Source organism: Alligator mississippiensis, chromosome 2 (assembly GCF_030867095.1).
Source record: "Alligator mississippiensis isolate rAllMis1 chromosome 2, rAllMis1, whole genome shotgun sequence".
Lineage (NCBI taxonomy): Eukaryota > Metazoa > Chordata > Crocodylia > Alligatoridae > Alligator > Alligator mississippiensis.
The window spans coordinates 166,866,994-166,881,808 of NC_081825.1; the positions used below are offsets into that span (position 1 = coordinate 166,866,994).

Sequence of the window (14,815 nt, forward strand, 5' to 3'; positions counted from 1 at the left end):
CTCTGATTGATCTTAACTGGTGTCCAGCAGCTTCTGGCCCCTTGGGAAAGCAGAATTTCCAAAGGCATTTGGGAAAAATGATTAGCTCTGTCACTGTAAAAGTTGGGTGGGTTATATGTATGTATGAGTTAATCTGTAAAGGTGCACATCTATCTTACCTCTGCCTGACTTTAGGCTAATGCAGCTACCTACATCTCTGTATATGTGAGATTTGCCCTAGCAGGCTGCTGATAAGACTGATAATGAATGTAGCATGCAACCTTTGTAAACCCAGATTTGTCCTTAATACATGCAGCCCTAAGTTGCCTATTTTCTGACTGCAGGATCACTTTGGGCACAGACAGATGTAACAATGTTTACCCAATTTGGTCACAGAAAGCAGTTTATAGCCATGACCAAACACAAGTGCACAGCTGCACACAGCTTTAAAAATGGCCATTTGGGTGAAAATCCGATTCTACATTGCATGAGGGGTCAGATGAAGACATTTCAAACAGCATTTACAACTTGTGTCTGCGCTGCCTCCTGGTCTCAAGCTGTTTTCAGAATGGGAGGGGGGAAAGGGACCAGAGGGAGTTCAGTCTGGGGGGTTTTCAGTCCCCACTGGAGGGTGAGGCAGATGTATTGGAGCACCGCCCCCCCCCAGAGGTGGGGGGGGGCACCAGTTCACCCACCCCGTGCTTCAGTTTTTGCTGGGGAACCCCTAGAATAAGCTCCCGGTGCTACCTTTCCCCTCTCCCATTCTGAAAACTTTGCAACCTAGCAGGGAGTAGGGGCTATTGTTAGGGGAAGCCAGGTGCAATCTGGCAGCCAGCAAGTAGATACCCTTCTTGGAACCAACAGTGAACATCTGTTTGGTCTGGGGGATCTTTGTAACTCAGAACACTTCCCGCAAAGCATTCTCAGTTAACAGCAGAGAGCTGCACTTCTGTCTACACCCCCAGTTAATGCTGGGTCATTGGAAACATTGAGGAAATAAACCATTTATATGTCATAGATTCTTCAGAGTTCATGTCCATTGCTGAGCTTGCATTAAAGGCTCTGTAGCTAGAGATCTTCTAAAACAGTGTTTCTCAATCTGTGGGTCACAACCTGAAAGTGTGTCACAAGAATATGTGAAAGGGTTGCAAACAAACTTTAAAAAAATGGATCAACAAACTTTAAAAATTGATTCTATTTTAAAGGAGAATAACATGGGAAACTGCAGATTTTCCCTTGCAGGCTGGCAGAGTTCCTGGGGGGCTGGGGCCTAGGGGTGGGAGGCGGGGAGTTGGAAGTGTGGGGCACTGGGAATGGCCATTGATGTTTACAATTGGGCCCTGGTACAAAAAAAGACTGAGAACCTCTGCTTTAAAAGATTGAGTATGTATATTAGAAAGAACAGTGTTTATTGGGCGTCTCTACACATGTCGCTATGACAGTGCTGTTACTGCACTGTCATTTAGTATTTTCTCCTGTGCTGTGTGCGCTGCACATGGTTATTTTTAGGTACTATGTCACCATAGCGATGTGCTTTAATGAGGTAGTGCGTCGCTATGGCAACATAGCTGCAGTGTCATGGTTCTTGCCCCCAGACTCTACGTCACCGTAGCATGTTGCTACAGTGATGTAGCGTCATGTGTAGACACGCCCATTGTGTCATTGCTAGTTGATGAATAGACAAATTCACACTGGTATTGATCAGTGTTTTCCTGTCTTTTCAGCCATGTCAGACCTTTCCTTATGAAATCCTGAATCCCACTGCGCCAGCATGGGCCAGGAAGGAGATGGGGCATCTGAAAAAATATTAATTAGGCAAAACACAACATATAACTGCTTCTGTAAATAGCAGTTAGGTACTATTGCATTTTAGTGTTTTCGGAAAATCAGGGCCATTAAGATGTCTCAAGCCAAACATCTGAAATCACTAAACATCTAATCTGATTTTAGATGAAAACATCTAAAATCACTGGTCACTTATCTCAAGCCAAACATCTAAAATCATTTCACTCTTAATAAGTAATGCTTCCTCTAGACCATGGGCACAGCTATGGGCACCAAAATGGCCCCATAGTATGCCAAACTTTTTATGAGCCATGTGGAAGAAGAATTCGTCAAGGACTACTCTTTCACTCCCTTGCTATACTTAAGATATATTGATGACATGTTCATCATTTGGATTGAAAACCTGCGATCTCTGATTTAGTTCCATCAGAAATTCAACAGTCATCACCCCTCCATCTGACTATCTCTTGAATACTCCAGCACCAACATCTCCTTTTTAGACACAATGATCAGTATCCAGAATGGTAAAATACAGACCACGTTATACAAAAAACTCACAGACCAACATACATATCTGCACAAAACCAGCGATCACCCTAAACACACCAAGAAAATTGTGATATACAGCCATGTCCTCAGATACCACCAAATTTGTACTGAGGAGAACACCTGCTATTACCACCTCACAAATCTTAAAAAGGCTTTCACTCAACAAGGACACTTCTCCAAACAGATAGATTGCACATTCCAAAGAGCCACCCGGATACCATGTCAAGAATTACTGCAGTACAGAAGGAAGCCCCACAAATTGCACACCTCTGGTTATGATATATCACCCCTCTCTCAAACCTATACAAAAAATCCTCAAACAGTTGCAACCTATGTTAGAAGAAGACACAATTCTTAAAGAGATCCTCCCAGAACCACCCATCCTAGCCTTCAAACAAGCACCGAACCTCGCTAACCTCATCTCCAGAAGCAAACATCCTATGGCCCGCAACACACCAAAAGGATCCAGACCGTGCCATGACAAGAAATGTAAAACCTGCCAACACATCTCCACCACCCCCACTATTACTACACCCTACAACAGAGCCATCAGCATTCCTGGATCTTACACCTGCACCTCCAGAAATGTAATATATCTCATCCAGTGCACCAAATGCTCTGATGGAAAATTCGTAGGAGAGACCAAACAACAACTGTGTAGCAAAATGAATGCACACCAGAAATCTATCAAAGACAAGAATACCCAATTACCAGTGGAGGCACATTTCTCACAAGAAAACCATTCTCTTTCCAATCCCTCATTTCTAATCCTCAAAGGGAATTTAAAAAACACTTTTCACAGATGAGCCTATGAATTTCAGTTTATCAACTTCCTGGATACAAAAAATCATGGACTAAATTTAGACTTATGACACATTGTAACCTGCCTGACATCTAACTCCCCAGGTACCTCTCCAGTATTTGCCAGCTACATTCATTCCCCTTCCCTCCCCCGCAGCCTCTCTCACCCACTGACTCCTCAATTTACATCTTCACCGACTGGCTTTCTTGCATGCATACCAGCCTCTGGCTTCTTACTATTCATTCCATCCAGGAAGAGCACATGCCAACTGCAGATGCTTCCTCAGCTTGATGAAGGGTATTTATACCCGAAAGCTTGCAAAAAAGAATTTTTTTCCAACTATTTGAGTTGGTTTAATAAAAGATATCAGATTTACCCAAAGAACCTTGGGTCTGCCTATGTTCTGAGACCAACACGGCTACAAGCTATACCCCTGATCACTTCTGCAAATCTTGGCTGGCGATGATTGCTGTTTAACTTCCTGGTGTGGGAGATATTTTTTCTCACGTTTGAGGCATAATTGAGAATACTCTCTTTGGATACATGAGGGAAATATAGTGTACACTGTATATTCACTGTACAGAAAGTAGCTGCCTATTAGGGGGAATAACTGCTTTTGATTCCTCCTACCCACACACACATACATGCACACACACATACAGAAAAGGGTTCTCTTCCTCCTAACCACAAAACCACCTATTTAAGGAGGGAAGCAGTATCCAAACCAAAGGTGCTGCCCAGAGCAAAAAGTTCTTTCTCTCTGAGATGATTATTCAGACTATTCCATTCATACAGCAGGCATAATGATATGATGACATTACTAGTATATTTCCATTGGACATCAGACTCGGCAGCTTTGCCAGCAGCAGCAATTTTTAGAACTGGAACTCGTGTATGAATTTCCCACTTGTGTGCTATCACAGTGTTCGCATTCTTGAGTGTGAAAGGACTTGCGGTTGAATTGTAAAGCTGTTTGCACGGTTGATCTCTCACCCACAGTGGTGGCTTACAGCTTCTGAAAACAACTTGGGGGAAATCTTATTATTTGATGTGGGGAATGGGGAGAGTTATTTATGTGTTACTGAACCGTTGGAATAACTAGAAGGGACAAACTTCCCAGCTAATGAGCCAGTAGCTGAATCAGTTGAAGATGAATTGCAGCATAGTTCTTAAAGATATTTAGTAATGTCAGCCTGACATCTGTGGTCCTTACACAGGCAAAATTCCCATTGGCTTCCCCAGGAGTCTTGCCTGATGTGTGTGAAAGTCCAGCTTGTTGGTATTGCAACTTGGCCTTCTTTGGGGAGGAGAAATATAGTCTCTTCTCTAACCTCCTTGCACCAAGACAGGGAATACAAATGATAATATTCTCATAATAATACTGTCTCCTCATCCTCATAATAGTACAGTCAGTAGGGCTGTGCGAAACGGCACCGTTCCATTTTGCCTTCAGTTTCAGTGGTTCGACAGAACAGCGTTCTGTTTCAAATTTCATTTTGATTAGAAACAGCTGTTCCGTTCTGTTCCATCAAAACAAAAAGGCCATTTCGATGCTGTTTCGATGTTTCGCTGGGGACAGGAAGTCAGCCCAGCTGGGCTGACTTCCCATCCCCAGTGCCAGATCACACCGGGGGTGGGGAGGCAGAGAGTCAGCCCAGCTGGGCTGACTTCCCACCCAGCACTGCGATTGGGTGGGGAGCAGATAGTCAACCCAGCTGGGCCGACCTCCCAGCCCTGATACTGCCAGGAAGTTAAGGACTCTCAGCCTGGTGTGTGGGAGGGAGTGGAATTAAAAGCCTCCAGCCCTGTGTGAAGGGGGGGAGCTAAGTGGGGGCAGTGGCAGCACTGAGGGGTTTGACTGCAGCAGGTCCAGAGGCCTGGGGGAGGAGTCCAGCAGTGGCTTCAGGTCTTGGTGGGGAGAGACAACAGCAAAGCAAATTGCAGCTGGCCATGCCCTCAGCTTCTGATGCCCTGCCAGTAGTCTGGTAGCCTGATATAAAGGCTCAGTGAGCTGGATCCAGCCTGCGGCCCAGATTTTTTTCACTGCAGTATGTAAGTCTCTCTTAGATCAATGGGAATTGTGCACCTAAATACCTGCTGAGGTTTTGGCCCTTGCTGCTTTAGAGGTCTGTAGACTTCACAGGGGTAGCCATGCAGGAATGTGGGAGCAAGGGTATAAAGACAGGAGCCTCTCTTTCACCTTGTGCCATAACCATGGGAGCAGGAACTGCCTGGTCCTGTGCGAAGACTTGGCTCCTGACTTGCTTTGTAAGAGATGAGAGAAGTTGCTTTAGTGTTGCTTATTACTTAAGCATCTATAGGCCTTGACTTTAGTGAGGGCCAGGTGGCTAAAGCTTAACAGTCACGTTGTTGGCCAACGCGCATTTTTCTCTTCAATTTCTAAAAACAGTTATGCTGTTTCTTTCTACTATCAAGAAGGGGAGAAATAGCACCTTTGGCTTCTGACACTAGTTGAAGCACAGGCACACTTGATAAACTTTTAAAGATGTCCCCTTAAGTGAATCAAGAGCTCTCCAAAATTTGTCTCAATCCTGGTGTTCCTTTCAGAAATCTATAGAAGTTTGTGTTCTTTTGACTTTCATCCAAGTTAGTATTTTTAAAAGAGAGAAAGTTAAATTAAACCATCAAACTTTGGCAAATAGAATTTTCTACAATTAACAACAGTGGCTGGTGATTTTATACTATCTATTGGCCAGTATTTTTATAGATCTTAAGCTTTGTCATCCTGCTCTTTGCAGTTTCTTTTACTTTATGTGGGCCAGATTTTCAAAAGGGAAGAGTGCCATAGGGGCAGCCTTCACAAACAAGCATTGCTGGGTGCTGAGCACTTAGAAAAATCTGGCCCTCTATTAGTAATTAGATTGACAACATAATACATATGTGATGTTCCTAAACATGTACTAGTCTATATTTGTCACTCATCTTTGGTTCTCATGTAGCCCCTCCCCATTGACCCATGTCTTCCAAGAACTCCCTACTTTGGAGCAATTTCTAACAGGTGTTGTTACAATATAAAAACAGAAGAAAAGGCAGACAAATGTTTCTTCCCTCCCTCCTTCCCTCCAGTTGCAGGATAGAGGTGTTATCTCATGTCTTCTAATTAGGTTGTACTGTAGAAACATATGATGGGCCAATTGATCATTTTGTCAGCATAAGTGTAAGATGACCATGGCTTTCATAACTGTGAAGCCACAAGTGAACTGTGCAAACACTTCCAAATCAGTGCCAGTGAAATCCCTTATACCACCGTATTGCAGGATGATTTCTGTAGATACCTCTAGGTTTTAGAAAAAAGGTTCTGTTTTACAGAATCAAATTATTTGGTCTGCAGTTCTTCTCCCTTATGCGGATATTAAGATATGACGAAGAAGCACAGGTGTCACCTACTGAAGCTAAGTTTCATATAATACATTTTAGAACCCATGTACCTTTCACTAATTTGCCTATTCCTTTCTGCTACTTAAAACTTCCTCTGGGTTTGTTTTAACTTGAATGATGTGCATACAATATACAGGAGGAAACTTCTAGTGCAAAGTGAGGATAGATTTTTAAGCACTATGTTCTTTCTTTCTTTCTTTTTTAATATAGAATCTCTTCTTGGGGGCCTTTCGGGCCTGGATTCCACGTACAGTAATGTAGAGCATCAGCTAAATGAATCGCTGAGACACCGTAGACATGCAGGAGACAATGACTACAACATTGAAGTGCTTCTAGGAGTGGATGACTCCGTGGTCCGGTTTCATGGCAAAGAACATGTTCAAAACTACCTCCTCACTCTTATGAATATAGTGAGTATCTATTACAGGTCCTCAGTGCTTCTCTTGAAATGTCATGAATTCCATAGATTTTAAATATTTGCTGTTACAATTATTGTGGTAGCACCTACAAATGGCCGGTCATAGGCCAGGCACTGCAACATGCATGCAATGTTTTATCTCTTCTTTGATCAGAATCATGTGTGCTTATTGTAAAGTGTTGATTCATTTTCCAGTGGTTGCTCATTCTGTGAGCTGAACCTTTCCATACTTTTTTTTCCTCAGAAAAATTCCCACTGACTTCACTAGGCCTTTGTGTAAGCAAGTCCTAAAAAAAAAAACGTTCTTCTACTGCAACTGCAAATGTATCCTAGACAAAATAGCTTTTACAAAAATTTTAAAAGGGTAAAAATAAATGTTATCCTAACTCAAATCTTCCATTGTGTGCTGGTTTGACCTTTTTTAAAAAGAAGTATACGTTTGGCCAGTTGGGCTTAATAAGCCCATTGCATTTGACCATAACTTTTGTAAAAGTATTTTACAACTTTCTGATGCCAGTCTGCAGATCTTCTCTAGCAACCCATCTTTAAAAAAACAAAATAAAACAATATTGTAAACAAGCCAAATGAGTGCCCTGTATAAGAAGTGGCAGTTTATGATGGAAAGCCATTTTAATGCTACTGATGATGCATCCTCTCTGCCCTAGTTGTGTGTGCACCTTAAGTAGTACAGTGGCACCCATATATAAACAGACACTAGGATGAAGGAGTGACTCTTATATGCATATTTAGAATATATCAGTATTCTGTTTCTTAAGGATCTCTTTCATTTTATGAAATAACTCATTTAAAAAATTGCAATAATGTATGAATAACAAATCATCTCTTTCATACTCAAATCAGTTAAAAAATACTTTGCCTATATTTACAAACCATCTTGATCTTTTTTGCCTTCATGTGACAAAATGTCTAATAGCTAGTCAATTAAAAGAACATGGCACCAGGAACAGACCATCATCTCATTCTACAGCAAGCAAAATCCTACTTGCCATAGAATAGGGGTGCTTAACCCCCAGCTTGCAGGCCAGATATAGCCCCTGGCACTTTGTCATCTAGCCTGTGGTGCTCTCCCAACAGGCTAGATGACAAAGTGGTTTAGTTTATTTATATAAAATGAGCAGACAGATTTAAGGGTGTGGACACATGTGCACTTGGAGCCCTTTCAAAAGGTTCAAAGGCTATGTTATAATTCTTATGTGTGAATGAGCAGAGAATGGTTCAAATCTAGCAAAACTGTTCCATCTTAATGCTTGATGCAGTGTTAAAGTTGGAGCAGTTTTCCTACATTTAAACTGTTCTCAAAACTTTCACACACAACAATTGGAACGTAACAATTACTGCTCTTATAAAAGGGCTACAAATGCATGTGTATCCACACTGAGAATACAGTCAGAACGTTTGATGCATTTTCCCACGCAGCTGATGCACGCATGTTCCTCCTCCCCTTCCAAAATGATTTAAAGGTGTTTCTGTCTGTGGCCTTCCTTTACTCCATTCCAGGACTACTGATGTAAGTTAAATAAACAGAGATCTGGCCTCAGGCATACTTTCCATTTGCTGCAGTGATTTCTGATACTCTGGATGTGTCTACATGAGATGCTGATTGTGCAGTAGCTAAAAAATTCTGCATAGTAGCATATCACAGCACAAACAGTGCTAATACACTACTGCACAGTATTAGCAGGCTAGTGCTCAGTGCCATCTAAAAGACGTTCACCGGCACTACTGCACAGTAACTCTGGTTACTGCAAACTTATTTATTACTTGCTAATACAAGTACTAAATAAATGTGCAGTAATGACTGCACAATGGCATCTCATGTAGTCTCTTTACTTATAAGTTCTGCCCATTTATTCCCTAAAACTACCCAATGCCTTGATATAGTCCTCAGGGGTGTAGGTTGTAGCCGTGTTGGCCTAAGGACATAGGCAGACAAGGTTCTTTGGATGAATCTGATATCTTTTATTAGACCAACTCAAATAGTTGGAAAAATTCTTTTTTGCAAGCTTTCGGGTATAAATATCCTTAATCAGGCTGAGGAAGCATCTACAGTTGGTGTGTGCTCTTCCTGGATGGAATGAATAGTAAAGAAGCCAGAGGCTGGTATGCATGCAAGACAGCCAGTCAGTGAAGATGTAAATTGAGGAGTCACTGGGTGAGAGACAGGCGGGGGGGTGGGGGTGAGGGGAATGAATGTAGCTGGTAAATAGTAAAGAGGCACCTGGGCAGTCATATATAATACTATTTTGCCCATGCTGCTGCTCCTTCAAGGGATGAAAGAAATTTGCCCCATGACAACTACTATAGGCTTCCAGGGGTGCAAGCACCAATCTCAACAAAGAGGCTGCCTTAATCAGTAGTGTGAAATGGGGGGGTGGGCAAGTGTCCCAGGCACCATTAGAGGGGGCATTGGATGGCAGCTCCCTGGGGAGTCTGCAGTGCTATAGCAGCAGCAGCTGGATGCAGGCACTCTACGCTGCTGTTGTAGCAACAGCAGCAACTGGATCCAGGGAAACCATTCCATACCAGAAGAGGCTGGGGACTTTCAGTCCCTAGGAAAGGTAACACTGAACCCTCCCTCCTGCTCCCCCACTGCACTCCTCCAGCAGGGTTTTGCCAAGGGCATAAAACCTTCTAGTTACAGTTCTAGCCTTAATAGTAAATGCAGGAGTTCGTAGATTTCATAGACATTAGGGCTGGAAGGGACCTCGGAAGATCATTGAGTCCAGCCCCCTGCCCAAAGGGCAGGAAGTCAGCTGGGGTCATAGGATCCCAGCAAGATAGACATCCAAATGTCTCTTGAAGGTGTTCACGGTAGGTGCTTGAACTACCTCCGGAGGCAGTCTATTCCAAACTTTGGGGGCTCAGACAGTAAAGAAGTTCTTCCTTATGTCCAGCCTGAAATGGTCACGGAGGAGTTCGATCTTGCCATCCTTTGGGGTGCTCTGGTGAACAGGCATTCCCCCAGATCCTGATGAGCGCCCCTCATAAACTTATAGCTGGCTACCAGGTCACCCCTGAGCCTGTGCTTTTCCAGGCTGAAGAGTCCCATAGCTCTCAGCCTGTCATCATAAGAGCTGTTTTCCTGATCTCTGATCATGCGCATGACTGTCCTCTGCACTCTCTCAAGCTTCTCCGTGTCCTTTTTGAATTGTGGAGCCCAAAACTGAATGCAGTGCTCTAGCTGTGGCCTCACCAGGGATGAGTACAACGGGAGAATGGCATCCTGGAATTTGCTCAAAAAGCATCTATGGATGCAAGTCAGTGTTTTGCTTGCTTTACTAGCTGCAGCATCACATTGAAGGCTCATGTTCATCTTGTGGTCAATCATGACCCCCAAGTTCCTTTTGTCCGAAGTGCTAGCCAGGGTAGCAAGTCTGAGCCTATAAGCATGCTATGGATTTTTCCTCCCAAGCTGGAGAACCTTGCATTTTTCAGTGTTAAATGCCATCAGGTTCTCATCTGCCCATTTCTTCAGCCTGTCAAGGTCAACCTGGATTACCCCCCTGTCCTCAGGTGTGGATGCTTTACCCCAGAGTTTGGTGTTGTTGGCGAACTTGGCCAGTCCGCTTCTGATGCTAATGTCCACATCATTAATGAATATGTTGAACAATATAGGCCCAAGGACGGAGCCTTGAGGGACCCCACTGGTCACAGGGCACCACGATGATTGACTTCCATCAACCACCACTGTCTGGGTCCGACCATGGAGCCAATTCCCCAGCCAGCAGATCGTGGAAAAGTCGGGGCCGCAGTTGGCCAGTTTTGCCAAAAGGTGATCATGGGATACCAGATTGAAGGCTTTTTTAAAGTCAACTGTATGATATCAATCTCTTCCCCCTTGTCTAGGTGATAGGTCACCTGGTCGTAAAAGGAAATAAGATTGGTCAAGCAACACCTACCTGCAACAAACCTGTGCTAGCTATCCCTCAGGATTTTGCCATCGGCCAGTCTGTTGAGAATAGTCTCTTTGATAATCTTTTCTAGGACCTTCCCTGTGATAGAGGTGAGGCTGATGGGCCTGTAGTTTGCTGTATCCACTTTCCTCCCCTTCTTGAAGACAGGCACCACACTGGCCTTCTTCCAATCTTCGGGCACTTTACCAGAGCACCAGGAGTTCTCAAAGATCCATGCCAGGGGCTGAGCTATGATGCTTGCCAGCTCCTTGAGTACCCTGGGGTGTAAGCTGTCAGAGCCAGCTGACTTGAAGGTATCCAGCCTCTCAAGGTGTTCCTTCACAAGGAATCTCCCTCACTCAGGCCTTCCTGTCCCATAATGGGCAGGGGCATCCCTTGGGACTGGTGAAAGACTAACGCAAAGTACCCATTTAGCAAGTTTGCTTTTTCATGGGCATCAGTTGTCAGTTGTCCCATCTGGTTTAGCAGGAGTCTGATGTTGCCCTTGCTTTTTCTCCGGCTCCCCACATATTTAAAAAAGAACTTTTTATTGTCCTTGATACTTATAGCCAATTGGAGTTCAGTCGCAGCCTTGGCTTTCCTGGTTTGATCTCTGCAGGTCCGAACCAGTGCAGAATATTCCTCAGGCACAATGGTCATAGAACAGCCCATGCATTCTACTGGCAACACCAAATTTAAATAAAAATGGAAACATTATAAGAAAATGCATCTATCCCTTTCCTTCCCCTTTGTCATCTAATTGCTGTATGTTTTCCTTCATTTACTGCCAGCACATGCCATATTTCTGGCTTTGGAGCAGCCTCGACACTTGTGTGCAGGTGCCCTTAAGTATTTAAGTCAACATACAAGAGAAATGTACACATCCTTGATTCAGACAGGCTTGATTTCCCATGCATGTTTAACAGGAAGCATAACTGAAAGCTTTAGAATACCTTGTGTGGAGCTCTTTGAAAAAAAGCCATTGCCTCAGTCTACTCTATGAAGTGTCTCTTGAAGGAATGATTGAAGGCCTATGATGATAGCATATCAAAAGCTCAGTGGCCATGTCCAGACAAGTGTGGGAATGCGGTATGTTCAGTTCTCTGCACTGCAAGGGAGCAGCACGGAGGGTTTTTTTGACTGCTGGCTATCCAGGCATCAAAAAACCCCGTGGAGAAAAAATGAGGAGCAGCGCACGCACAGGCAGTGCACAAGCACACCACTCAAAAGTGGAGCCAGGATGCCTGGAGCCACACTGCAGTTGCCGGCCAGGCTTTACGCAGCAGAATTGCTGCTGCTACAGCCCTGGTAGGCCCTCAGGCCCCCGGGTAAGGCTGCTGGGGCTAGCTCAGTGCTGGTCCCAGCTTCCCCTACCCCACCTGGGGTAACTTGCCTCATGCCAGAGTGTGGATGGCGCAGGCATTCCCCAGGGAGAAGTAGCAGTGGCGCAAGGTGCGCTGCTACTAGTTGTCCCCAGGGAACCAAATGTCCACACCATGTGTGAACGCAGCCAATGGTACCAAAATTTGTTTTTAGAACTCAAAAATGCTCATGCTGACTCTCTCTCCTTTTTCATTACAAAGGTGGTGTTGTCGCAGCCAGATGTACTGCTAGCACAAGCAGATACAACTTCAGTAGTTTAATGTATCTTACCCTGTACAGCATCTGATGTGGCAATTTAATCAGGGCCTCCATTTCACACCCTGATTTGGATCCAAATGCTTGTGACCATTAGTACCAAATGTTTGAAGGTTTGATTTGGTCAGAGACTCCCAGAAACTTGAATGCTCATCTCAAACCTATACAAACTTCTTTACTTAGGAAATAGACGGTAAGAATTGTAGGAGCAGATGTGTATATAAAAAAAAGTTGGTCAGGATTTTGGGCACAGGACTTGGAGGCAAGAACCCAGGTTCCAATTTCCCTGCTGAAATACTGCTAAAATCAATGCAAGAAAACTGGTCCTTAGGTTGTCATCCACTGCCTTCGCACTGACTCTGTTCAAGGAACTGCAAGTTGTAGCTGGCTTGGTCCTTCAAGGTGCTATGGAGACTGTTCCCTTTCATAGTGAACAACAACATTTTTTACATGCAAGTCATTTCTAATATATTGAACGGTTTGGTATAAAATGGTACTGGGGGCTGTCTGTCCTGATTCTTCCCTCATTTGACTTGATGCAAATCCACAGGCATCAGTGTGGTTTCAATGGTTAGAAGGAACATGAGGAGATCAGGCTTATATTGCACGTGAGGTGACTGTTAAAATGCTAGTCTGCTTGGTGAACTGATACAAAGAAAATGGATGCATGTCCAAAACACTTGTTTCACTATCGGTATTGGCTTTCCTACCTCAGGAAGGCAAAATCCCACTCTCTCAGGTAGGAGCTTTTATTTGTGCAGGACATGAAATGAGTGGAACAGAAGCTTTCCTGTTGCATATTGTACAGATACAGGACAGTTCAGCACTTTACAGTGGCATACTCGGTCTTACCCTTGGAAAAAAAGGAGCATGTAACCTGGCTACCACCTGCTACAGGGAGCAACAGGTGGAGTTCTATGGCCATATCATTACACACCTTTCTGGGGACGTACTGCAGCCTGATGCAGGAGTGAGGCAGCTCTGTGTCCTTCAGAGTGGAGGATGATATACAGTCTGGCTGCCTTTAGAGCAGTGGACGAGCAGCAAAAAGCAGCTTGTTACACATTTCCCTATTAATGTGCTCATGGCTTGAGAGCTGGATCCAAAGCCACTGAAGGTTAGAGAGAGGCATTTCCCATCAGGCATAGGTGACTGGTAGAGGGTGCACAGGGGTACACGTGCCCCCCCTAATGGGGCCTGTGCTCCCCCTCACGGCTGACACTGCTGTTGGTAGGGCTGGTGCCCCCCTTGACAGGGTCGACGGCTTCTGCAGGTGCCCCCCCCCGAGATTTGGATGGCACCCAGTCACTCGTGCCATCAGTTCCAGGCACTTAAAAGAGTGATCACTGTCTATAAGCATGAAAATGATACAGAAGCTCTGCTCTTTAACACTGCTGATCTTACAGAACTTGATAAGTGTTCAGTCAAGCAGCCTGCTCAACTGATTAAACTCAATGCACCTTTTAATCATGCACATAATGTAAACTGCTGAGAGGCTGCAGAGAATTGCCTCTTTGCATGTTCCAGGTTTCATTTTGAAAGAGAAGTGTCATTTTTCATGTTTCCATTTATATTCTGTTATGTCTTAGGAACGGGATAGCTCAGATTTGCATTGCTTTTCTTTCCCTAAAACCAAACAGCAGAAATCTGAAGTGGGGTGCCCAGAACTGGATACAGTACTCCAGCTGTGGCCTGACCAGTGTCGCGTAGAGGGGGAGGATCACCTCCTTGGCCCTACCTGAGATGCACCTGTGGATGCATGATAGGGTCCGGTTAGCCCTGCCGACCGTGACCTCGCATTGTCAGCCCATGTTCATCTTGAAGTCAATGATGACTCCAAGATCCCTTTCTGCCTTCGTGCTCTCAAGACAGGAGTTTCCCATCTTATAAGCATGCTGCTGGTTACTACTGCCCAAGTGCAGCACCCTGCACTTGTCAGTATTGAAACGCATCCTGTTTATGTTAGCCCACCCCGGCAACCTATCCAGGTCTTTCTGCAGTCTTTCCCTCCCTACTACCGTGCCCACCTCACCCCAAATTTTGGTATCATCAGCAAATTTGAACAGGTTGCTTTTCACCCCATCGTCCAAATCACTGATAAAGAAATTGAACAGTGCGGGCCCAAGGACCAAGCCCTGGGGGACTCCGCTGCCCACTTCCCCCCAGGTCGAATATGACACGTCCACCACCACCCTCTGAGTACGACCCTTCAGCCAGTTAGCAATCCATCTGACCATGTAGGCATCGATGCCACAGTCACCTAGTTTTTTAATGAGGATGGGGTGGGAGACAGTGTCAAAGGCCTTGCTGAAGTCCAGAAAGACTACATCC

The 14,815-nt window shown here is 44.5% G+C and overlaps 1 protein-coding gene across 1 annotated transcript in view; it reads left to right on the forward strand.

Moving 5' to 3' along the window:
* The window catches only part of ADAMTS3 (ADAM metallopeptidase with thrombospondin type 1 motif 3), a 284,076-nt gene that overhangs the window by 198,345 nt on the left and 70,916 nt on the right, over positions 1-14,815 (forward strand). The window contains exon 5 of the mRNA XM_019493535.2: positions 6,725-6,924. Within this exon, the coding sequence (XP_019349080.1) occupies positions 6,725-6,924 (200 nt within the window). The remainder of the gene's footprint in view (positions 1-6,724; positions 6,925-14,815) is intronic.